Genomic DNA, 27,128 nt, shown 5'->3' with positions numbered 1-27,128 from the left:
GGAGATGTGGTGGGATGGCTCCTATGACTGGAGTGTTGGAATGGAAGCATACAGGCTCTTCAGGAAGGACAGGCAGAGGACACAAGGAGGGGGTGTCACCCTCTATGTCAATGACCAGCTGGAGTGCACAGAGGTCTGCCTGGGGATGGATGAAGAACTGACCGAGACCTTATGAGCTTATGAGTCAGGATTAAAGGGAAGGCAGGGACAGGTGACATTGCAGTGTGGGTCTGCTACAGGCCACCTGACCAGGAAGTCCAAGCAGATGAGGCCCTCTACAGACAGATAGGAGCAGCCTCAGGTTCACAAGCCATGGTCTTCACTGGGGACTTCAACCATCCAATAACTGTTGGAGGGACAACACTGCAGGGTGTAAGCAATCCAGGAGGTTCCTGGAATGCATTGATGACAACTTCCTTCTCCAAGTGATGGAGGAGCCAATGAGGAGAGGTGCTGTGCCGGACCTTGTGCTCACCAACAAGGAGGGGCTGGTGGGGAATATGAAGCTCAAGGGCAGCCTTGGCTGCAGTGACCATGAAATGCTGGAGTTCAAGATCCTTAGGGCAGCAAGGAGAGCACACAGCAAGCTCACTACCCTGGACTTCAGAAGACCAGATTTTGGCCTCTTCAGGGATCTGCTTGGTAGAGTACCACAGGATAAAGCCCTGGAGGGAAGAGAGGCCCCAGAAAGCTGGTTAATATTCAAGGATCACCTCCTCCAAGCTCAGGAGTGATGCATCCCAACAAAGAGGAAGTCAGGCAAAAATGCCAGGAGGCCTGCGTGGATGAACGAGGAGCTCCTGAACAAACTCAAACACAAGAAGGAAGCCCACAGAGGGTGGAAACAAGGACAGGTAGCCTGGGAGGAATAAACAGAGAAATTGTCTGAGCAGCCAGGGATCAGGTCAGGAAAGCTAAAGCCTTGATAGAATTAAATCTGCCCAGGGATGTCAACTGCAACAAGAAAAGCTTCTATAGGTACATCAGTGATAAAAGGAAGACCAGGGAAAATGTAGGCCCTCTTTGGAAGGAAATGGGAGACCTGGTTACCTGGAATATGGAGAAGGCTGAGGTACTCAAAGAGTTTTTTGCCTCAGTCTTCACTGGCAAGTGCTCCAGCCACACCACCCAAGTCGCAGAACGCAAAGGTACGGACTGGGAAAATGAAGAACCGCCCACCGTAGGAGATCAGGTTTGAGACCATCTAAGGAACCTGAAGTTACACAAGTCCATAGGACCTGATGAGGTCCATCTGTGAGTCCTGAAGGAATGGGCAGATGAAGTGGCTAAGCCACTATCTATCATATTTGAGAAGTCGTGGCAGTCCAGGGAAGTTGCCACTGACTGGAAAAGGGGAAACATAACCCCCATTCTTAAAATGAGGAAAAAAGGAAGACCCAGGGACCTACAGACTGGTCAGTCTCACCTCTGTGCCAGGCAAGATCATGGAGCACATCCTCCTGGAAACTATGCTAAGGCACATGGAAAATAAGGAGGTGACTGGTGACAGCCAACAAGGCTTCACTAAGGGCAAATCATGCCTGACAAATTTGGTGGCCTTCTATGATGGGGTTACAGTGTTGGTGGATAAGGGAAGAGCAACGGACGTCATCTACCCGGACCTGTGCAAAGCATTTGACACTGTCCCGCACAACACCCTTGTCTCTAAATTGGAGAGACATGGATTTGACAGATGGACCACTTGGTGCATAAGAATTGGCTGGATGTTCACACTCAAAGCATTGCTGTCAACGGCTGGATGTCCAGACTGAGGGGCGTTCCTCATGGGTTGGTATTGGGACCAGCACTGTTTAACATCTTTGTCGGCAACGTGGACAGTGGGATTGAGTGCACCCTCAGCAAGTTTGCCAACAACACCAAGCTGCGTGGTGCAGTCGACGCGCTGGAGGGAAGGGATGCCTTCCAGAGGGACCTTAACAGGCTTGAGAGGTGGGCCCATGAGAACTTCATGAAGTTCATCATGGCCAAGTGCAAGGCCTTGCACATGGGTCGGGACAATCCCAAGCACAAATACAGGCTGGGCAATCAGTGGATTGAAAGCAGCCCTACGGAAAAGGACTTGGGGGTGTTGGTTGACGAGAAGCTCCACATGACGTGGCAATGTGCGCTTGCAGCCCAGAAAGCCAACTGTATCCTGGGCTGCATCAAAAGAAGTGTGACCAGCAGGTTGAGGGAGGTGACTCTCCCCCTCTGCTCTGCTCTCATGAGACCCCACCTGGAGTACTGCGTTCCGCTCTGGGGCCCCCAAGAAGGACATGGACCTGTTGGAACAAGTCCAGAGGAGGGCCATGAAGATGACCAGAGAGCTGGAGCATATCTATGCGGACAGACTGAGTTGGAGTTGTTCAGCCTGGAGTAGAGAAGGCTCCAGGGAGACCTTATAGCAGCATTCCAGTCCTTAAAGGGGGCCTACAAGAAAGCCGGAGAGGGACTTTTTACAAGAGCGTGTAGTGATAGGACAAGAGGTAATGACTTTAAACTGAAAGAGCATGGATTTGGTTAGATGTAAGGAAGAAGTTCTTGACGGTGAGGGTGGTGAGGCACTGGAACAGGTTGCCCAGAGAGGCTGTGGATGCCCCATCCCTGGAATTGTTCAAGGCCAGGCTGGATGGGGCTTTGAGCAACCTGGTCTAGTGGAAGGTGTCCCTGCATGTGGCAGGGGGCGTGGAACTAGATGATCTTTTAGGTCCCTTCCAACACAAACCATTCTGTGATTTTGGTACCTTATGGAATTGGATATGCTTCTCGTGAGTTTTGCTTCAGATATTTCTTTCCTGTCACCAGTAATTTGCATAAACCCAGCAAGGCATCTGGAGAATGCCTAATTATTGAATAAAATAACTTGATGAAACATAATAAAATTAGGGCCTAGCCCTTCTCCTTTTTAAGTCAGCAACAAAGTCTGCACTGAGTTTACCATACCAAGACAATACTTATTGAGTGAGGTAGAAAGACACTAAAAATGTGTATCTGTGAGACATTTATAAAAGGAAGAAAGAGAAAAATCCATCAAAAAGTTATAAACACTTAAAACAAGTCATAGTGAAAAATTTCTTAACAAAATGCTCAAATGTTTAACAAACGTAAGGATGGTCTTGCAGCCAGAGCACTAACTTGTATCTGAGAAAATCTTGGCTCTGTTCTGAGCGTTGCTAGTAGCTTTCTATGCAACAGTAATAAGAAAAAACACCCTGTATTTCAGTGCCTCAGCTCCTTATTTGCAAAATAATACCTCTGTTATTCATAAGACTATCCTGATTATACAAGCCCTGGGATATTCACAACACTACTGTGATAAGACTAAATAATTACAAATGAGTAAACAACAGGTCAAGAACCCTCTCTGCAATGCAAGATTCATCAAGTCACAGACTTTTTCCTGTTGGAAGATGAAAAGATTTAGATGCTCTAGCATCAACTAGTCCAACATCCTGCTCAAAGGATCTTCAGTGATGATAATTTCACAACCTCGTCCAGACTGGAAACTTCAGAGCCTCCCTGGACAGTTGCTATGCTTGACCACTCACAGTAAGGATGTTTTTTCCTGTATCTAGTAAAAGTCACCGTTGTTGCAACCTGTGAGCATTGCCTCTTGTCTTTTAACGGTGCACTTCTGAAACAAGTCTGATCCAGCTTCTCCACAACTCTTTGGGCAGTGGAAGACTGAAAATTGATCCCTCTTGTCATATGCTCCAGCCCACTTATTAGAAAAATCATAGTATAAATGTGTTTCTGATAGTGCCAATGAAATGCAGAAAAGTTTAGGATCTCTTCTTTACATACCATGAAGTCCTCAATTCTGACTTAGAGAGTGTTTCTTTACCAAAAAGTAGAGAATTTAAATACCCAAACCCTGATTCATTGTTTTAAAAATAAAGGAAGAAAAGCTGATACTTACGCTGAGAGCAGTCACTACCAATCCAGCCAGGGTAACACTGACAGGATCTATCAATAGGATTACATGTTCCATTATTGGTGCAGGTGCATATTCCAATGCAGTTCTTGCCAAATCTGCCACTAGGACACACTGAGAAAAAGTTGTCAGAATTAGAGCTCCTTAATAATCAGAACAGATTGTATTTTCTTTATTTCAAGAGAAAGCAACTAATATTTGGATCAAGAAATGTATTGCTTAGTATAATGTTAAAGTAAGGCATAAATTCTGGTAAGCCCATTATACACACTCATTATACAAATAATACAAATAAGAATACAGTGGGTTTCATACTTCAAGATCAAATGTTCAAACAGCTTAAACCTGCTTAAGATTCCTAATTTATAAACTGCACATACTACAACAGAAACGATTTTTGGGTTTATAGTTTCCAAGAGATGGAATGAAAATTATTACAGTGCTTGGTCTCTGCATCCCAGAGAGTCTTTATTACAACCTGTACCTTCATTACAGAGGGCTCCTGTAAATCCAGGTAAGCAGTCACATAAGCCAGTAATATGGTGGCAGGGACCACTGCTGTGTACACACTGGGGGCATGTCTGGCTGCAGCGGTGGCCATAAAACCCAGGGGAACAAACTGGAATCAGAAAGAACAAACAGTCATTGCTTCCTGCACTTTCCATATAGCCATGAACTACTCTTCAGTGCACTTGTTCCTGACTTTGAATTAGCTCTGCTTCCTAAATGCACAAGAGTTGCAATGGTAGCTGTTATTATTCATCGAATTCAATGCTTTACACACATGAAAGGAGATTTGCTCATCTTCCTCAAGGTTTTACTATATTCCAGTTAGTAATGAGTTAGTTGACATTCTATTACTTGTCAGGCCACACTGTACTTGGGTTATGTTTGAAATACATATATACTTTACATATTATACATATTTGGCTATACATTATATGTCCCCTACAACATGAACATCTTTTAAAGCATATTTGAAGAAAAGTAATTTAAAAAAATACAGTGGATAGTTTTATTTGTACATTAGTAGGTCATCTTAGACCTTGACTTCTTATGTGTTTCCTAACTTGGAATACAAATAGACATTCTTTCACTGAGAAAAAAAGTACAAATGTTTTCCAGTCATCCTTTAATTTAGGTACTCACTGTACTCATTACACAGCACAGACAGCTATGCATCACCTAAATTTTAGAGAACCTGAGACCAGGAATACAGAGTCATCCACTTGATTCTTATGCTAAAGTCACTAGTTTCTTTAAAAAAAGAGAAACAAAAGGCAATAAAAAAAAAAAAAGACTGTTGCATAAAATCTCCTTTGTTGCTCTAACCCTTTTTGGCATTTATTCCTGACAAATTACAATATTAGGTAATACATCAAAAGAAATACCTGTTGCACAGAGGCAATTAGCACCGACAATAACTTGGAATCTTTTCAATATTTTAATTTCATTCAAGATTCGGTCTTTTAATTACACACTTGATACAAGTTATGTGGCCAGATCTCTCTAGAGAGATTAACTTTTCCAAGTGAAACAGTGCCAAAAGGTCTTCCTGTTTACTGAAAAGGCACTTCTGACTGGGATCCAAATTATTCATATGACCTTTGTCTTCCCAGCCTCCAGACTGCACATCAGAGAGGGGCTCTGAGAGCCACTGGACTGGAAGCCTCTTGTCCAGGTTATAGGCACAGTTCCAAAACACAGGGAACATTTTTACATGTAGTGTTACACTTAAGTCTGCCTTTGGATTAACTGATTAACTGCAAGGCCTTTAGAGATTAGATAGTGAGAATAATTACTGCACTTAGAAATGCTTAAGGAATATTAATGCCACACTAATGTGGGATTTAGTAGTGCCATAGGCAATCACATTCTTCAGCTTGAAATCTTGCCATTCCTGGACTGTTAGGACTGCATCATCCTCTGGTTCTCCTTCTACCTTCTAGTAATCATTTCATGTCATCTCCTGCCTTTTAAGCCTCTTGGAGGACCTAGCAGCATCTCTGCTTGGCCTTACCCCACCTGCTTCTTGACCCTGTTTCTGGGAGACCTCCTCTGAAAACAGGGCTACCCTCCCAAGTGCAGAGGACTCACATTTCTCTTCTCTGAACACCTTTCCCTCACAGTTTGAACAATTCAAACTGAAGACAGCTAGACTGCTTGCAGACTGTGACAAATCTTCTTGGGAGGGTAGATATTTTGCACATCATCTTATTTTTGCCTCTCTGTTTCTGGTATGATTTGCCTCAGTTCATCTGTATCTCTCATCTTGTAACATCTAAATTTTACAGAGACAAATTTTTCAAATGCAACTATGGGTACCTATCATACCTTTTGCTTACTGTGAGGCCTGATCCCACTGGCCATTCTTTGCTGCTTCAAACTAAGTGTTAAAAAAAGCAATAACTAAGCCAAGGATTCCTACCAAATTCAACAGGAAGCTAAGTTTTCTAGCTTCTGAAACTCATGCATGTTTTATTTACCTACCAAAATACCTATTACAAAATTAATGTTCATCAATCACATTTGGAAATGCTTGCCTTTAGAATGGAATGCCCTACTAAATTTGTTTCTTAGAAAGTCGTGTGTATAATGACATCATGGCACAGACAGTGAATAAAATTGTACCATAACAAGAAGAGCACTACTAGTTGGAAACATTTGTTAATTTCAGATAACACTTATTCATGTATATTCATACATTTTGACAAAATGTCCAATCAGGGACTGTTTCATAGTACTTCATACTATAATTAACAAAGCATTATGGTATTATATCATATGTACTCCAAGTAAGGGAGGGAGAAACAGAGATTTTAAAGCATTTATTTTGTCCTTACTTCTCTGACAAGTGGTGCCTCTGTATCCTGGTGCACACTCACAGATTCCATCATCTGGAGAGCAGGATGCTCCATTTTTGCAGTAACAAGACAATGAGCAATTTGGACCCCACTGTCCCTCAGCACACACACTGTCACAGTGAATGCCTGCAACCATACATAAATGAAACTGTCAGCCTTTGTAAAGAACTCTTATGTGTAGTTAGTTTAAAACTTTGGTCCTCAGAGGACTCATTTTTAAAACACAGCTTACAAAACCCATTTATAAATACATATCACTAACATCAGGAAAATAGAACAAGAACAAGGTAAATTTGCATCTCCGCTCCTGCCTTCCCCCAGAACAGTGAATTTCTTTCGTATTCCAGTTTTGATGAGATGTACATAAGGGCTGATCCTGAGTTGTGTAACAGTTCTGCACTTTTTGTGCAGAACACTTCTGCAGTTTTACATGCCATACAAGAGCTCCACGGGATGCTACCTCCAGGCTTTCTGCCCACCAATACTTTAAGATCTACAAAGATGAATGCAAACCTCTCAATAGTATAAAGAGTTCCATAATTTTCCAAGACCTTTATACATATAAAAATTTTAAAAGTTCTTTTATTCCTCTCACTTTCACCACTGGTATCAATAAAGAGAATCAATAGTAGAAAGTAATTCAACTGCAGCAAAATAATTGCTTTTGCTTCCTCCATAATGGCTCTTTCAAAACAGCAAAAGCTTATTTTCAAATTTTATGTTAGGAAGATGCATGACAAAAGGTATTGCAGAAACTTTTCCTTCTGAATGTAAAAATTCTTAAGGTCTGACATAATTTTGTGTAATAATGGGGTGCAGGACACAGAATGATTTCTAATTAGTGGTGAGCTGATTAGTGCTCAGCCTCATACCAAATGGAAAAATGTAGCACACACAAAGGGTTTCCAAACACACCATGTGAGCATTCCAAAATGCTTAGCTGCAACAGTGTTAAGGATGCTGGTCAGTCAGTGCTTTGTCTAACTATTTTTGGCATAAAATTGATTATAAAATGGCCACAACCTGAACCCCTATACATAAATCATAATACAAACCATTAATTATAATAATCCAATCATGGGATGGTTTTTGTCTTTGCAATGCAGCAATATTAAATATAACTTTCCTGTTTGTTTCTTCCACTATCTGCTTTTTAAAAGCACGCTGCATGTTAAATGCCAGCAGGCACCACTGTGGAACTCAGACCATATTGTGTCTACAGTACTTTGCATTAACAATTAAGTATTATTGTAGCGCCTCTACTGAATGAAGCCCTTCGCTAAGGGACAAAGTGGATTGAATCCAACCACAAGCATGTCTTGCTTTGTAAGTATTTCCAGCAAAATATGCCACAGGTTCACTGGCTGCCAGAGTCCTAAAAAAGCAAAACAGTTTCACATGTGACAAGAAAATGATCTTTTAACTTTGAAGAGCAAAACCTACTGTTCATAACAATACTGAAGAATAACTACACTGTTTACTGATAGAACAGACTCAGAGGTGATTCCTCAACCCCCACAGCATGTGCCATGTAAAGCTGCCTGTATCCAAAGACTAACTCTCTAAAAGAGGAAAGGTGAAGCTCCATACTCTCAAATTGTTTGTTTCTCTGCAAGACAATCAACAGATGGAATAATCAGATATGTGGCTCAACAGATTGCACCAACACCAGCAAGAGAGAAAACACGTGCCTTTTAGAATCCAGAGGCTAACCAGCAGCAGACAGTACACGGGCCACCTAAATGCCCTAACTGTACAATGATCATTAGTTAATACTGACCTAAAACAAATTTATTGTAAAGAAAATGAAAGGTTTCTTCTATCATTACTTTTCCATTTTTGCCTGCATAGGCAATGTCATTCTTCTATCTTCATCTACATTTGAGAGGCAGTGTAGACTTGCTTCTCAGTAGCCTGGGTGACCTTTTTCATTAACTCCTGATTTGTGGATAAATAGATAAAATGGTGTGGTTTGATTTTGAGAGATGCTGATGCACATGAGCAGGATGAGATCACAGCATTTTTTTAGAAACAAGACCACTTATTTCAGACGCGTAAGATTGCTCTGCTTGAGGTTCCCAAATTTGCAAACTTGGGTTTGTAAGTCTGTGAAAGCACAAGCAGACACATGCAGAGCATTTCAGAATTAAGTCTGGCATTCTTTTCATGTGAGTGTTATCTGTCATATCATACATAGCTTCACTCAGTGAACCCTGCTAAAGAAAAGACATTTTTCACAGAGTTTTGATGGGTTTCAGTGGTGTTCAGTATACAATGGTCACTATTAACAAGTCAGTCTTTGCCAAGAGTTACCATAGTGCATTATCAGAGATTATGCAGACCAGTGACATACAATAACACCAGGCTCAATTATATCGTCTTGATCTGTGCACAGAGGATGCTTTATGACAGCATAGTGTCAAAGGGTGATACTGGGCACACTGGGATAGAAAAGATAATGGGCCCCATGCTGCATAGACCCACAATACTTAAAAGTGCCAACAACTACCATTAAAAATGAAAAACAAAAAAGTTCCCCCAGTACATAACAGGGAAAATTACGCATTACAGAAACTGAAAAAATGACCTTTCCCACTTTCACCCCCTATGAGGAGGTAGTAGGGTGAAGAATGATATCCCTCTACTTAGCAAAGAAACAGTGTATCCTAAGTATCATTGAATAACAATTATGACAATATACTGAAAAAGTGCTGAATAGTACTTCTGTTTCACTATAAAAGGAATTTTATTATATTCACCATTGATCATAAGCAAAATCAATTTCACTCCTGTGTGTGTCAACAATGAATGTAGCAGAGCAGAATACTAATTCATTTTGTGATATATTGCATCTCTACTTATAAGAAGTTTTAAATCTCACTCATTCACTGTTATTTAGATAAGGTCACAAGTCACTTAAAAATGAGAAACTGATTTTCACATCTTACAGCTGTAAAAATCAAATACGTGTATTTTTGAGCAGGAATAGGTTAGAAATATTAAAAGGATTGAAAAATAAGCATTTTCCAGACTCTGATGCTTTATATGAAATTTCAGCAAAGCAAGCTATGCTTTTATAGAAAAGCTAGAAATCAGTGAGGAAAAAGAAATATTTTTACTAGAACTTACAAAGCAAGATTAGACTCAGCTTTTACAACAATGGTATCAACAGTGTACTGGGTTATGATTGCCACAATTTCAAGCGAGTATTAACCTCTTATGCAATAAAGTTGTTTCTGATAAGTTTTCATGTTGATTTTAATACTGATAAGGATATCTGTGAGGAGATGTTTTTGCCAGAGCTAGGGACAAAGAGCTCTTTGATGGCCTTCACAAGTTGCTAGGCAATAGCTGAATGGTCATGATAAACTTCAGCTAAGCTGCTCTGAAGAAATGCTCATGCATTTAATGCCCAGTGCTTTATGCTGGGGGCCTCACATCTAAATCAGCATTCCCCCAGCATTCGTAATTGCATGAATGAAGTAAATACTTCTTTAGCGATACCAGGGTTTCCGCCCATGCTAGCAGAGTGTTTACATACTCCCTATGCTATATTTTTAAGTTGAGACTCAATGATCCATCCAAGTCAGATCAACGGAGAGCTAATTTCTTTTAGCACTCGAAGGGGAAAAAAATCTATCAATTATTTCTGACAATCTTCCCAGGCAAATTTATTATTGGACTAAGTGCTATTTTCCAGCTTATTATGTTTCCATTAGTCTGATAAAAAGTCATCCAAACATTAAAAATAATTTTTTTCATAAAGAACATGTATTTGCTATACAATTTATCTTCACAACACATGGAACTTTCCAGTATAGTCTCTCAGAATTAAAACCTATTTGTATATTGGTGTACTTCCCATACGTCAGAGCTAAACTACATATGCAACAGCCTAAACAAGAAAATGATGAAGCCCTCAAAACCTGGGGAAATCTTGATGTCATTAAAGCTAATGATACATTTCCATTATGGTCCAAGATCTCACCCTTCATATTTAAGAGAAAAAAACACTAGATCACTTCTGTTCAAGGAAGCTGAGACTTCTGATGGTGAGAATTGCTTCCCTACTTCTCTATCAAATGCTGGATGAGCAGCCCGAAGAAAGGGGAGAAACAGCACAGGGAAGTGGTGAAAAGCTTCATAGGCACTATTTAGAAGTATTCTCACTGTCTTTAAGGGAAGAGAAGTACCTTGCTCCCTAGGTGAAGATAGCCAGAAGACTAAATAAAAGTGTCTCAAATTAAGGAGCTAATGAAAGGATCAAAGATTTTTCTCTAGAAGTTCAGGCTGCTGTTTCTTCACTGCAGCAGCAGGAGAATTTGCACCCACAAGTTTTGGTAGGAAGCCAGCTACAAAAGCTTGTCAACAAAACCAGTGCTGTACCAGAGTTTGAAGGCAAACATCAGTATCTGCAAATTTTAGTGGAAGAATCACTTTTGTGATATCTCCAGTATCTTTCTGAAGGCCATACTGTTGCTACATACTGTTATCCACTCCAATGGTGCTGCTCTTTTCATTTTTTTTAGTCATAAGAAAATAATATTTCTCCTTTTCTTACCTTCTTGATAGGTAGAAAATAAATGCATTTAATATACTGATTTAAAGTTCTTCTAAGAGAGTTGTATTTCTTCCACATAAAGACCCACCACAATCCATAGGAAATAGAGATACAGACACAGTGGAGTCCAGACATAGGGTAGGCCAGACATCTTATTGAAGGAGTCATCTCCCTAAGTTTGGAAAGTAAATATGCTGTTTATCATGACACAGTGCCCACATACAATTTCACTTTGTGGCACACTGGCTATTCATCACAATGGGACCTTGTGCTTCAGGAACCCAGGGGAAATCGGCCAAGGTTGAGGGAAACCCATGTTTCTTGCAAGAGGTTCTTGGATTGGGTGCAGTGGGGCACCAGCATCACACATGCTGTTCAAGCAGCAGCTCATTTCTCAGTCTTAAGGTAAGGGAGACCCATGACAGTACTCTTTTATAAAAGTATTTTTCTTCTATGTAGGAGGGGAAAAAAATATGCACGCATTAAAAGCTAAGGAGCAAGGGAGAGTTCTAGTTCATGCTTCCCAGGGGACCTGGTTATTTGCATCAGTGGGGTGGGTGTCAGATGACAGTCCTCCCTGTTATAATCCAGCAACAAATGTGTCTCTTAGAAATAATGTCAGGAGCACATGGAAAGACACAGCACTTCCTCACAGAAACAATACATCTGGTGATGGGCAATCTGACTAGTGTCAGCAGGTGTCCAGCACAGCAAAAAGTCACCAGCTCCCTATCTGCTGTCACATATGGATGAATACTATGCACGCTAGTAAAATGTAGGCTGATATTACTGCATCTGTCTTTTCCATAAACCAAAAATATTGTTTTGGTACAGCTAGCAGACTAGTGGTATTTCACAATCCTTGGCACTGCACAACCTTTAAATTGATTTTTAAAATAACAAATGTCATATCAGTATGACATGACATTTCTTCACAAACAGAAAGGTCCAGCAGAACTGCACCCAAGAAAGCACAATAGTAATGTGTTACCAGTAACACCCACATCACTGTAATACAGGAATAAATAAACTGTCTGGAGAATAACCTTTGCCCTTTTTACAATGCTTTAATGCGAAATCTCAGTTTGCGAGAATATGAATTCTCTAATCTTTTAGGCAATTTGGAAAAACTGTATTTTGACAGCTGCCTGCAGAACAGATAAGATTAAGGGATGAAATTAACAGTTACGGTGGTGCTTGCTGGATTGTGGTCATTGAGAGAATTGGTAGAGGTGGCTTTTTAATGGAAATTAGCTTAAAGTTTTGGTATAAATTATTAGGAGAATTAATTATCGTTACCTATTGGGGGAGTACATTTTCTGCGTCTTTCTTCCACTTTCTATTTTAATGGTTTTTACTGTTCTCCACTGTCTAGCTATTGCGTTCCCTCTGAAGGAAGAAAAGTTATTTATAATATACAGTGAAAATGTCAAGGGATGAGAGTGTTTGGGCAGACATCATCCTCTGTGTGGGCAAATGTTTCTCATTTGTGCCATCCTGTCATGTGGCTCCTGGAACATGATGGAATGGTCAGATTACCAGGACAAAAACATCACCCTTAACTCTTGCTTTTCTAAGCAGAATTAAGCTGCTGTACAGGGAGCACTTGGTGTAAACTACAGGGAGGGCACGATTTCTAACAGGAGTCCTATAAACAAAGTCACTTTTGTTTAGGATGAAAAATGTAAGTGTCGTCCTAGGCAACAGAACCTAAATTAAAAACAGAAACCCTAAATTAAAACAGAACCTAATTAAAACCAATTTTAATTATTTCTTGACTTTTATAACAGCTCATGACAACGCAATAGTCAATAACTGAACTCACACTTTCGTTCATAACTAGGACGTAAGGAGCAAAAGATAATACATTGGGCATGTTCAAAAATAAAGAAAAAACTACTTAAAAAACCTAAACCATATAGCATCTTATTGTTGACCCAGTGCTCAGCTGCAGCTCTATCTTAAGACTAAACTAAAGGGTAGCATGTTAGCTAGGCTGCCCTTTGATACACGAGAATAGCAGTTGTGCCCCCTTCAGCAGCTTGGAGCTCCCCTGGTACCTGTCGGGCCAGTGACCCCCCCTCAACGTGCAGCATGGTTCCTGTTCCCCAGCGTTACGGTACAACCGTGTCACCTAGCAAGGGAAAATTCTTCCACCCTTCATTTATTTCTGCAAAGTTATATAAACTATTCCCTCTGATGAAACTCCCTGGGGAAAGCGTAGACAACTGCACTGTTCACAGGGCTGAGAAAAACACTGCATTTAAAATATCTTTTCAGAAACTTTATATAATTTTGGTGGCATCAAAACATTTCGGGAAGTTCACCTTGGATTCATCAATTTATTCTCGTTGAAAAAGAAAAAAGACTCACAAGCTCACCTTTTTAAGCTTCTTCAAATGTACTTATTTTTTACCACTACCTACCCAATGGTTTTTAAACAACTAAATCCTTCATTTGGGTTAGATAAGTAGTAGACTGATCCAAAAATCAGTTTCTCTCTCTCTTTGGTTTTTTTGGTAGGTAACACTAACTACCAAAACCTAGTAAGTCTGATGGTTACTTTAACAAATCTAACAGGAAAAATTTAAGCTATTCTAACATAATTTGTTGCATTTTAGTACCTTCCTATATTTTCACAAATCCTCCGTCTGCTTCTCCACCTATTATGCATATAAATATGTATACAACCTCCCTTCTTAATCCTACAATCTAATGCTATCTCTGCAATGTAGCATTACAGTACAGCTATTTGAGAACCTGTTTCTAAAGTATTCTCTCCTTTTTTTAATCATTCTAAATATATGTATCTACACAAAGACCAGATTCCTCATGGGTATTGCTCTGACATGTGAAGTGTGGGAGGAGGATTTTTCCAGACACTGGGTATAAAGCAAACTATGCTGTTTATGTTAAATTGTGTGTCTAGACATCACCAACATGTTGAAACTAGTTTGTTACACACGCTGTTGTGTAAATGCCATTAACATCATCCATGCATGGATACTCAGTTTTATCTATAATTGCACATGAAGTCTCCTTCTAGTGAAATCTTTTTCCTTCTAAATATGAAGACAAAATAAGATTTCACTTAAAGCAAAAATATTGTCTCCTTTTCAATACCTTGATTCAAGCACAGTCAAGGTTTGTGCTATGCTTGAAACCTTTGTCACATCCCAGGTCAGTTATACCACGCTGGCTAGGTAATTTTTATAACCTGTTACAAAAAGTTGCTGGATTTTTAGTATGGCCTTTCAAAACTATCTATTTTAACCTGGCTTCATTCATTAACATACCTTTGGTCTCTGATGATTTGTCTCAGTTTTAGAAAACTCACAATATGTATTTTGAGTACATCTGGAACTTGTGAACGGCTCTAACTGCCTACCATGCAACTGCAACTATGGTTGCTCAAGATCAGCAACTGTTCACATGTTTTTAATGTGGGTATTCTTTGCTTAATACATTTATTAATTTAAGAAATCATATTTTGAGCAGATCCAAATATAAGTTTGAGAAAGTGTGTCCAAACACACACACAAAATTACTTGAAACTACCTGAAAGTAAGAACAGTCATCAAAGGCCATTAACTTCATAACGAAATAAACGCAAAGTAGTGTCTCACAAAACAGCAATAGATGGCATAATGCTAATAGTATTTTTTCACAATTTGCTCAAATAATTTTCATTATTTTTGCACTCTTGTGGTAGTCATTTCCCAGAGGTATCTGAGTGGCTGATGGTAAGTCACACTGCAGCTTGTGGTAAGAAAATAAAACCAACAGACTCCTGGCTCAGTTAGGTGAGTGCTGGCTCTGGAAGCCTTTCTCTTTCACACCAAAAAGGGCGACAATGGGAAGACACAACAGTGAGACAGGCCTTCTCAAAGAACTTGGCAGAAGCTTAATATACAGACAAATTGCACAAATAATAAATGGGTTCTGTATACACTACAGATTTCCACTTCCTACCCCCCCAATAATAATAAAAGCCATGTTTATCAGAACAGAAAGTAGAAAAAACACCAGGTGAGCTGTAATCAACTGCAACTAGTCAACCTGAACTGTAGACACAGAGCGTTAGGTACTTTGAACAAAATGCCTGTGATCCATCTACAGAGCTACAAAAAAAAAAGCATATAAAATCAAAGTTTGGGAAAAAACTCAGTAAAGACTCTATTTGAGGAAGTCATAAATGCTACACAAACTTTTGTGAGCACAATGATTTGCTAAGCTTGTCAAATAAATTACTTGCTGCAGACTGTCTGCTCATCTCCATCTACTATGTCTGAAAGCACCAGACGAAAAAGAAAACAATTATATCATGAACCTGCCAGTCAGTTAGGAAAAATATTAACTTATAAATGAGTGGATAATAAATAATACTAGGTTCTACCTGAAATCACAAAAAAATTCTCCATTTCACAGCTGAAACATGCTTTGTTCATTTAAGGTGTGTTTTTCATGCTGACTTCCCATTATTAAATGGAAGGAGTACATACAGACAGGTAACATGAAACCTGACCCTCGCAACACTACAGTATCACAGTGAGACACAAAGCCCAGAACACTCCAAGAGGGGCAAACTTAGAGTGTCAATTAATCCTTACTGAAGATGGAAGAGTCTTCCCAAGTTTTCCCAACACTTGGAACTTAAAAATCTATGTGAGAACTAAAACTACTTCCTAGAGAAAAAGGGAACATTTCATGATAGCTTGCCCTTCTGCATAGTTTTGTCATATTTTCAAAAAATCTTGCTTTCCACAAACAAGAGAGTACAATAACAGTGCCAAACACAAATTTTGATGAATAATTAAATATATAGTTCTTAAAACCATGAAAATGCTGGAGAAACTGTGAAAAAAGTGCAACAATTTTCACACAGAATTAAGTATGTGCAGAGAAACATAATTTTCTCCAAAGTCTGAGAAACTCAAATGGCAGCACAGCTTCTGCACAATTTATCCTCCTTTTGGCTACCTGAGCAAAGCTTTCTGAGTTCCTGGATGCGATGCTTTACCTACCAAAGCTGCCAGCACAGCCTTGAATATTTACAGCTATTCACCAGTTTCATAAGGAATCATACTGAGGAGGCACCCAAGTTTTAAGATTTCCCCTTCTATTCCCAGTTTGCTGCAGATCCCACGCTCGACAAAGTTTCCACACCTGTGAATCACAGAAGGGACAAGGGACACAGCAACCACAGAATTGGCCCTTTTCTCCTTCCAACCCCACATACTCCTCCTCTACCCACAAAACCAAAAGGCAAGACCAAGTCCCACCATAGTGGAAACTTTCATTGACCTTCACAACAGTCTCTTTTGTACCTGACCATCCCGGTAGACAGCGACAGTAACCCGTGGTGGGATGACAACCGTCTGCGTGGCTGCAGTCACAGCGTTCAGCGCAATCCATACCATACGTGCCGTCCTGTGGCAACAAAAAAAAACCAACCCAGAGATGATGACAACCGGTAGTTAGAAGAGAACAAGTTCTGGTCAGTCCTGCCTCAAAAAGCAACCACAGATCTCTCCTGAATCCGTAATCTGCTTTCTTAATATAAAGAGCTTCTGGCTTTTGGAACATTTTAGGGTCCTACATTTTCAGTCTTTCATTTAAGAGGGGATGATAAAGAATTAATTACATTCTCTTGAAAAATCCCAGACTAATGGAGCTGGAGATGGTGTTTCAGAACACAGTAACCTACACTATCAGAGGCTGCAGTGAAAGCTTTCTTGTACTGTCCCTCTAATTTCCCTTACAGCTGAGTTCCTACTCCAGGACCTGTGAGTCCCTTGATGGGAAAGCAATTCAGTCTCCTTTCTGCCTCAGATCCTGAGGTCTTATGTATTGGTCAAAAAGGATACCACACAGAGCCACAACTTCTAAAAAAGACTAGTAAAACATTATATTAAAATATATCTTCAGTGTGAAGTTTATTGCATAAACAATGCAAACCGTATCACTCTCTTGATTAAAAATCCTTCCCTCTGCACTACAGCATATACTATGTTAAAAAGAGAAGCTCTTTGGCTATGAGACAGTACACAAAACAAAATTATTATTTGGCTATGCAACATTTTTTGAACCAAGAAGAGAAAATAAAGTTACAAGTTGAACATTCCTCTTGGTGTATTCAGCTGTGCCAAAAGGGCACAGCTGATTTTCATGGAGCTACTTCTAAACATTTGAATTTGCCTTTTCTGCTTCTTCCATAGAAGGGGGCACATACATTTGGGGGTAATTCCATACAAAAATCAATCTGTGGAACTGAAAAGTGCAAAATCTTCACAAACCAAATTAAAAAACATGGAAAAAGGTCAGGTTTTAGCGGTGGGGTTACCCACACCAAAGGCAAAAAAGGAAAAAGCATGTCAGATTTAAAACCCAATCATTTAAATTTGAGGCTAAAAATGGTTCTCAGTCACACTAAAAATCAGAATAAAACCTATATGAAAATTCATCTGCTGTTCTTTGATGTTCATGCCTACATTTCTACCGAGTTCCACAGGATTTAGCTATTCAATACCCAGTCTTTCAAGTCTAAAGTAGAACAAAATCTTACATTACTTGAGTATAAGGAGCCTTTTGCTCATTTCAACCATACATTTTTATATGGAAAAAAAGAAAAGATTAAGCATTTCCTTTGCATATAATCAGATTTGGAAAGAAAGGAAGTCCTCAAATATGTTGTTGAAAAGTGGTCCTTTTGGACCGGAGTCCAAACTTCAGTCAAATCTTGAGCAACAACCTGGGCAGTGATATTAATTTTCTGAAGTTATTGAAACAAACTGAAATAGATTGATTTAAATAAACTCTCTGCTCAAACAAGAAAAAAATCAGACAACACTGGACACATTTGAATTAGTTTTCTGTTTATTCTCCTGCTCTGGAATTTTGAGGCAGAACATGCATTTTAAATATGTAAATGCTTATGGACATCATTTGACACAGAGAGAGAGCAAGAGCAAGACAATGAGCATGGGCATGCTAAATTATCTGATATAGAAATGCTTTTAAGCATTATTTTGCTATATTTGGAACAGTGAAGCAAATGCCATGAAGCAATACCTATCTTTTCCAATAAGTCAGTTTTGGAAGAGCTAATGGAGCTTGGGAGATCTCATCATCCTTCAGAATCAGACACTAAGTGATAAATAAAGCTGCTTTAGAAAAAAGAAAAATTAGTCTTCTGATGGAGATGCATTGTTGGAAACACTGCATAAACGTGCACAGATGGTACTCTAATCAGCTTTCCAGAAAATTTTAGAATTTGTTGACCACTTTACTCACTATATCAGTGTATGCTATGCCTCATCTTAAAAGCAAAAACAACCCCCAAAAAATCACTTCTGAGTATTCCAAGAGCAGTTCAACAGAACAAATTTTCATTCAAAACAGAGGCGTGGTTTCCAGTCTTACTTTGTAGTTCAGCTATTCCTATCATGTTATTGCTCAGTAGAGCTAGTCCAAACTGACAGAAGCTTGAATGTGATATGGGAGAGGAATCTACAAGGTTTATGTTCAGTTCAGGTGATTCCTTCACCATTATATTCCAATATATCTGTGTTTTTCAAGAAATTCTAAAGGAGCTGGTGAAAAGTTTGAGGTCCAACTTTAAAGTGTGAAAGCAGAAAAAGTGTTCATCTGTGCATCTTCATTTTGTGTAGTCATTTTTTGTGTTCTTTGGTGTGCTGCACAGCAGAGTTCTTCCAGAAGAATTGTTGGTGCATGTTCCTGATCTTGAACCCAGTCGTATATGGGCTATCAGGTGCAGTGTTCCTTAGGGACTTATCCCCATGAAGTCAGAAGAATGTCAGGAGTGTCCTCCTGCCCAGTATTATCCTACAGTGCAAAAATCAGTGAAATTATTAAACTACCTGGCAAGGGAGTTCGCATTTTTCTCCTCTCCAGCCTGGGGCACAGGTACAGGTTCCATCCAGAGCATTGCAAGCCCCTCCGTTAAGACACTGGCAAGTTAAGTTACAGCCAAGTCCCCAGGTACCGCTGGGACAATTTATTGAGCAATCTACACCATGCCAACCTGCCAAGTATAAGAATTAAAGTGACAAATTAATCAGGTTTTCCCCCATTCCTCTCTGAGGACATGTTTCCCTCCGCCTACCATGTGGCATCTCTCAGAGATGCACAATACCGGGCTAACGTTAACTACAGGCTAGTATCAGCAGTTTCAGGTGAGGACTTGTTGGGGTTTGAACAAAGGTGCTCAAGGGCACCTTGTAATATCTGTGCACAGCACACATTTGCAGATGGGTGCCAACATACAAAAGCAATTGATGGGAAATCTGAAAGTAAAACAGAGACACCTTGATATTTCACTGAGAAGCACTAAACTATACTGAAAGTTTTAAGGCATAGCCTGAATGTAAGAAATAAGGAATATTTTCCCTAGACTTAAGCTGCTGCTTTCATAATTCGTCCACCAGTGTTCAATACAGAGTTCTGCAATATGGTTTTAACTGAAATCTTTGACAGAAAAAAAACAGTGAAAACATAAAAGTAGTGTATAAATCAGATTTCTCCAAGGATATGCAGAAGACCTTTTAGATTATTTTTGTGCTTCTCTCCAAATACAAGAAAGAATGTAAGGGAAAATGGTTCTAAAATGCAGCATTCACAACTGATTATGCCCGATAGCAATGATTCGTAGACTGTGCACTGGATAGACAGAAATGTAAATAGATTTTTAAAAATGTGATCACCTATTGGATACAAGAGAAACGGCGTGAGCCAGTCATACGTTATCATCAGCAATGACACAAGCCAAGTTTCTAATTTTGTACCTTGTTTACAGTAAGCTAAGGGAAAAACAATTCTGCACCGAGCTTAATCAATAGCCTATGCAAAACACATGTATAGAAATGAAGCTCCCTCGTGCCCTGGATTGATAACTTTGAATTTAGGGGTCATTTCAGGAAAAAATGTTATAGTATACTAGCTAGAAAATTGAGACACTTTGTCTCAAGTGACTTTCCAAGATTTATAAATTTCCTTCATTTACATGACAAGTATCTGGGTTTAGTTTAACCTCGCCATTTGCTGTCCTTTTTCATTGTAGTATGATTAAAACTGCACAATGCACAAGAAGATAGGATTATGCATGGCTCAAGGAATAGTTTTTCTCCTGACAACCTAGCTATTTAGCAGTAGCTACTCAGCTACTTTAAGAGAATTAAATCAGCTCCACTGTCTCTAGTGAGAGTAGAAGTTGGAAACTCTCCACATTTGCTACACGACTGATTTAATTGTATCAGTCCCTGACAAGTTTAGTGGCTATTTTTCTAGGTAACTCTAACACTTCCCCCGTCTCAACCATCATGTATTTTTAGAAAAACATTTTTAGACAGCGGGGTCTACAACATAGACTGGGTACACAATTTGCTTGGGAGCATTCAACAGCCCGTCTCTTCTCAGCAATCCAGCATCGCAACTGAGGGATGCTGGACTTTAAATCCTTCCTCACAGCAGAAGTGAAAAATAGAACAGGTGTACTGCAAGAGCAGATCTTTAAGTGGAGTTTAGTAGCATATTCTGCATTGAACAGGAACACCATGTGGACCTGTAGACCTTTATATGGGAAAAGATCTCTGCAGAACCAGTGCTGGAGGATGTCTCAGGTATCTTTGTTCCAGCCAAAGGCATGTGATACTGGGAGATGGAGAGGTGGGCAGGCACATACAGCTTCTGGTGGAGGTACGTAGACCATCAAAATTACTGTTGGGAAGAGAGAGCCAGGCAGAGGGGTCAAGGAGCGTGAGTCCACTCACACTGATACTGGGAGATTCAGAAAGTTTCTTGTGGAAGCAGGGAACAGTAGAGGGCATAGGCTGGGAAGGGGTTTAGGCAAGGTTTTGTCAGAGAATTGCTGAGGAAAAGAGTATTCGAATAGAAAAAATTGCCAGTAGGTATCAACGTCAGTGCTAAACTGGCAGGAAGAAGCCTGTGCCTCTGTGATGCTGAGAGGGGCGAGGGTGGCAGCCAGAGGTGTGCTCACCCAGGCTGAGGGGAAACAAGGCTATGTATTTTGACTAGGAAGGCTGACATCAGATAAATGGTATACAGTAGTCCTTCTGGTAGACCATAGCACTGCCACCAGACACAAGTGGTGGTCCATCTCAGAGTAAACACTCGTAATTCACCCAGCCACAGTACCCAGCCCACTGAGAACTGCATGAAGGAAACATGAACACGAGGTACACGCACTCTTCTCCAAGCAGATGTTTTGCTAGTTTTCACCTTCCAGAGCAGCAGAAGTATAAAGTATCTAGTGATATGGCCTTCAATGTGGTCTGCTTTTTATTAAGTTTCTTTCTTCTCCTCTACTTCAAAAACTCAATTTCATTTTATGATTACAGAAAAAGAAAATTAATCTATAGAGACACTTACCTGCTTTGCAGGCACAAGAACCATCTACTGGTGAACAGATGGCTTCATTTTTGCAGTTGCACACAGACGAACAGTTTACTCCGTATGTCCCCAAAAGACAAGGAGTACCACAAGCAGCACCCTGAATTACACAAAAATAGAGTCTAAAAAATATTTGAGGAGGTTCAGACAATACTACTAATAAATGACCTGGACTGATTCAGGTGCTACAAAAGCCAGAAAACATACAGCCCATGGCTCTCCTACACTGTCACTAAGTTATCCCGAATTTAAGGGAGAGGGAGTCCTTCATGGTTTTTAAGTCCACAGTAAGCATTAGTTTCCCATGAGTTGCTGTGAGAGCTCAGGTCACACAGCTAACAGCACTTGGTTAGATCAATGGACAGTATTTTCAGTAATAAAGAAGCCCTTTATGAAACCAAAACACAGTAAGACAGCAGTTTAATAGAAAATAATGTGGATACATAAAATATTTTTAAAAATTAATTTGGATTACGTTTTCACAGTTATTATTCCTAGAACAACAGTCATACTGTTAAATGTTTTCTGTGTTAGGTTAGCATCCAATGCACGGGTAACAGCAAACGTGTGTAAAAGTTGCAGAATAATCTGTCCTGAACTGTAAAAACAAATGTCTTTGTCTAGAGTTTCTCTGGATGGAGCATGAGGAGTTGGTGCATCAAGATAATGACTGAAACCTATCGTTCCTCCTTTTATTTACACCTCAACAGCACACCCTCATTCTTATCTATGTCTTATAAAGCAACTAACTTTTCTTTCTTAAACTGGCTTCATTTCAGTACTGAGAACCAATTACAAATTTTTCCTTTTCAGGGTCTTATCTTGTAACACACCCAGTGGTACCTAAATATCCTTACCTCTCTTATACTGTGATGGAGAAAGGACACTCTGGCATCTTGAAGAATTTGGCACTTAACTAAAGGCAGTGGAGTCGAAAATGGACTGTGAGACTTATTTACCTTAAATCCAGGGGCACAGGTGCATTTTCCAGTCACACTATCACAGTCAGCACCATTTTGGCAGCTGCAGATCTGCTGACATGACTCGCCGTAGAATCCTGGGGAACACGTCTCATTGCAGTAGAGCCCAGACCAGCCGGGCTTGCAGGAGCATTCCCCAGACATAGGGTGACAGCTGCCAGGAGGGGATGAGAGGATAAATAATTCAGGACTAAACATGACATCGATATATTTTTGAACAAAATGCTGTTATAGATAGGTTGCATAAAGGATCTTGCATGCTATGCATAGAAATGCTTTTACTCCCCAAACCACAAAGCAAAGGGTTCTGTATATGTATGTATACATGCATGCCAATTAAGAAATGTAACCATACAACATATAGACATTTTGGGAGGACATGGAAAGAAAAGAAGAGGTATCATTTTTCTATAGCTAGTTGAAAAGTAACCTGTCTGAAACATAGTTTTTACCATAAAATTGATATCCATGGTTACAAATATTAAGGTGATGAAACCATAAAATTCCCCAAAATGTATTGTTAGGTTTCCACTCCAAGTATAATAAGATCATTTTCATAACACTGCCCAAACTCAGCAGCACGTTGTCTGAGAAATATGATGCTTCAGTAAAATAGCATGGCATCCAACACAAAATAATAACACAGCGCCCAATGAGTAGCAAGCATGCTCTTTTCTTTAAATAGTTGGTTGAAAAGAGGACAACTGGCATCTTTCCAGGAATGATACAAAATCATTTGCATTGGGCAGAAGTCAGATACACCATGAGAGCAGTGACCTTTTGGAAAGTATCTCCCCTATGTTGGCCATACCTGGTGGCAGACCAGCTGTCCCTACCTGGAACAGCAGTTTCATTGAAGGACCAGTCAGACAGCTGTTGCCTCATAACAAATGGACATCATCAGCTGTGCAGAAATATATGTGCTGGAAAAGTGGACACAATGGGGTACTCTGTGGCACTCTGGCAGACAAAGCACTTGCTTAATTCTCACCAAAGGAAAGCCCTAATATCCAAATCCAATACATTTACAATGGGAAGACTGTTTAAACATATTTGTCTGCCACTGATTGAAGTGAAGTTCCTTTAAGTGTGCTGGAAAAAAAATGTGCCTTTGTCCAGACACATTAAATGACCCATGACAGGAGCCTGATTTTGCAAGAATTGCTGACTCCTTGTGTGGGGGTGTGTTTGGAACTGAGTATTCTTCTGACCATTTGAAAGTTTGAAAAAATACCTACTGCACTTTTAGGTGCTTTAATTTAAGTAACAACAATTTTCTTTGAAAAAGTTGCAACATAACAAGGGAATGCAATATTAGTTGCAACTGCTCTGGGACTGGAGGACTACTCTTGTCAAACTAAGAGTTTCTTATTGCCAGATACAACCAACTGACAGCATATTGCTGATCAAGGAAAGTATGAATTATAAAGGTTTGAATGTCATCATGCATTCTGCTCTCTATATATTATTGCATAAACTATGACATCATAAGGATTTGGGGCTCTTGAAGATAAAATCTCTTGGACAGTTGAGCTGGTTTACACAAAGTGAGACATAAGGTCTTTTCAACTAAATGCTATATGCAGAAATCCTTCAAAACTCATGGTGCTCATTGTCAACAGTCCTGGATTTTTGTTCAGTTTTAAGTATACCTGCCAAGAACTAAGTTGAAATGGAACTATTCTTATATAAAATACATGCAAAATCATGAAAATACATAATGCAGCAAGATAATCAGATTTGTCCCCTATTTACTTCCTGTAGGCACCCAGTGGCATTTTGGATCCAATTCCCATGTTTCTTATCAGTGGGAGAATACAGGGCAGCGGATATGAAAAGATTTTTCAATCCACAACTGAATAGTCATTAGGATATGAATTAGAATATATTTACAACATAAAATTAGTAGTTCTGTCATTTTAAGACATAAATCCCAGCATTGTTTGGTTTTGGGTTTTTTTCCTTTCAGGAGAGGGGGAGACCACACACATGAGCAAGCATGGGTATGAAGCAGAGGCATTGATATGCTGTGCCCCCCAGTGAGTGTTACTAAGGCATACTTGCACATATATTGATTGACACCAAAATTAGTATTCCATAATTTGTAATTAGATGTAGGAAGCTGGAGCACTTCTGAAGCTTTTTGATGGGTTCTCATGCAGTTAGGTTAATTGGCAATAAGATTTATATATTAAGATAGGGAAATAAAGAGATATTGAAAGATAACTGCCAGTACATCTGCTTTTATTCCTGGTCTTTTGTTCACACTTTCTGGAAATACAACCCTACTCTGTACAGAGACAAAAAAAATACTTCTGGGTAGTTGATACTATATATTTGAAGGACTTAGATGAACTTAATGATTTTCATATGATTTATATAGGTGTTTCACTATTACAATACCCAACTAAATTCTGTAGCACCCTATGCAATATAAAATTTCCATGAAAAGCTCTTGTACATGTATGTACAAGTCCATTAGAAAAATGCAAAATTGCAAGATGCCCTAATCTTGACTTTAAAAACACACCCAGGCTATATGAACTAAGCACGTATGACACTATAAAATTCCACTTGACCCTATATATGTATCTCAGAAAAAGGCTGAGACAAAAGAAACCCCATTAGAGCTCATGTCATGAATAAAACCTAATTCCAGCCTGAACTATACCAAATTAGTTGGTCATACAGAATGACCTCAATTGATCTTACCTACAGGTGTGAAGAAGTGGTGGAAGATCACCAGAAAGAGCTTACAAGAAAAAAAAAACAGGGACATCTCAAATTTAGCTTGGAGATCAACCTGAAACCAGTGCATATGCTGTAAAACAGGTGTAACAAATATCCCTTGTAAACCTTCTAGGTAAATATACAGCTACAGTCTGCCTTTTTTACATTTTCTGAATGATCATCAGGTGTCACCTGGGTAAAGGCATGACAAAACCCAGTCTAAAAGTGGTTTAGGCTAGAAGAGCATTCCTGTACAAAACAAAGTGACAACATTGATGAAGGCAGACTGAGATCTTTTTCACTTATTCCTGCAAACCGGATCTTCAGAATGACAAGTTTCTGTAAGCCCCACAAACTGTGGATGGAAGTGGCAGGGACACATGGGTCTGCTCATACCAGCTTACAGCGCTGCTGTTGTACCCAACTGAGGAAGCATATTTTATGTGGTCTTAGTCTCAGCCACCTAGCACTCACTCTAGTTTTTTTCTTGACTGTTAAGTAAAAACGGAAAAATCAATAGTGTTACCTAGTCACAGAGAACAGAGGTCTGTTTCTGATTTGCACTCTTGCTCAAATCCTTTCATATATATATCAAAAAATGCAACAGAGAATAACCATGGCACAAGAGGGCTGTTACCTGCTGCTGTCCTCTGGACCCTTCAGAAAGAATAAAATCTCTTAAGTATATCTATGACTAACCCTTTACGAAACATCTAATAAAGGCTGCTGATACAACCAAGAACAAAGACGGGCTTGCCTTTCATCCCCAGGAGCTGCCATCAACCAACAGCAGCAGCAAAATCCCTGTAGCTTAGCCTACCCAAAATGCAAATTACAAATTATTGCCAAAGCTGTTTTGATGCAATTTCCTCAATCATCAAACAGTAACGGAAATATGTATATGTTTTTGAACTACGGTGTATCATAATGGTTTTGTATCTTTATTTGAAGAAAATTGCTAGACACATACTTGAATACTGCAACTTATGTACACATATTTTACAGCAGTATTTTTTGGTGCTAAGTATTTTTTTAACTAACCTCTAGTTCATTTCCGTATCTATGAATAATAAGAATGTAAGTAATAACCTAGGGCTCTAAGCCTACCAACAGCTCCTCTTTGAGGATATCTAAAGTACTGGTCACACACAGATGAAAAAAGCTTTTAGGATGTCAAGGCCCCTAGAAGTCCTAACAGAATCCTAGTCCTACAGACACACAAAGTGTATTTCAAGAAGGAATTGTACCCCCTTTCTCATGCCCTGGGATTATTGGTTGTTACATTGCTGCTAAATGTGTTAGTGCTATGAAGAAGATCCTCTGGCTACTGTGAGCCCAAATAGTACTTGTGGTAGGCAAGTAAGGGATGAGGGTATGCCCTGATATGCTTAAAAAGTTGTCTCCTGGCTGATTGATATTTACTGAGAGATGAAGACAGCCAGACACAACTGGCTTCTCAAAGGATTCTCAAAAGCGTTAAGTCTCTGCAGGAAGCTTTGTCTTCTATACCGTTACTCAGATGCCCTTTGATTTCTGTTATGTGGTGGTCTTAATCACTTCCTGACCAAGGGGGAAGGAACCTATATATGAAAAATACACTTGTGAAGTCAAGAAAATCTTTGTTTTCCTCA

The 27,128-nt window shown here is 39.5% G+C and overlaps 1 protein-coding gene across 4 annotated transcripts in view; it reads right to left on the bottom strand.

Moving 5' to 3' along the window:
* MEGF10 (multiple EGF like domains 10) overlaps positions 1–27,128 on the bottom strand; it is a 112,625-nt gene that overhangs the window by 20,638 nt on the left and 64,859 nt on the right. For all 4 annotated transcript variants that reach the window (XM_052778335.1, XM_052778339.1, XM_052778337.1 and 1 more), the window contains 7 exons: positions 22,747–22,921; positions 21,767–21,887; positions 19,240–19,403; positions 16,687–16,789; positions 6,778–6,924; positions 4,419–4,553; positions 3,920–4,048 (listed from right to left, as the gene is read on the bottom strand). In XM_052778335.1, coding sequence (XP_052634295.1) covers positions 3,920–4,048; positions 4,419–4,553; positions 6,778–6,924; positions 16,687–16,789; positions 19,240–19,403; positions 21,767–21,887; positions 22,747–22,921 — 974 coding nt within the window. The remainder of the gene's footprint in view (positions 1–3,919; positions 4,049–4,418; positions 4,554–6,777; positions 6,925–16,686; positions 16,790–19,239; positions 19,404–21,766; positions 21,888–22,746; positions 22,922–27,128) is intronic.

This window comes from Harpia harpyja, chromosome Z (assembly GCF_026419915.1).
Source record: "Harpia harpyja isolate bHarHar1 chromosome Z, bHarHar1 primary haplotype, whole genome shotgun sequence".
NCBI lineage: Eukaryota > Metazoa > Chordata > Aves > Accipitriformes > Accipitridae > Harpia > Harpia harpyja.
The sequence above is the reverse complement of the archived record's forward strand: the minus strand, read 5'-3'. Positions and strand labels throughout refer to the sequence as shown.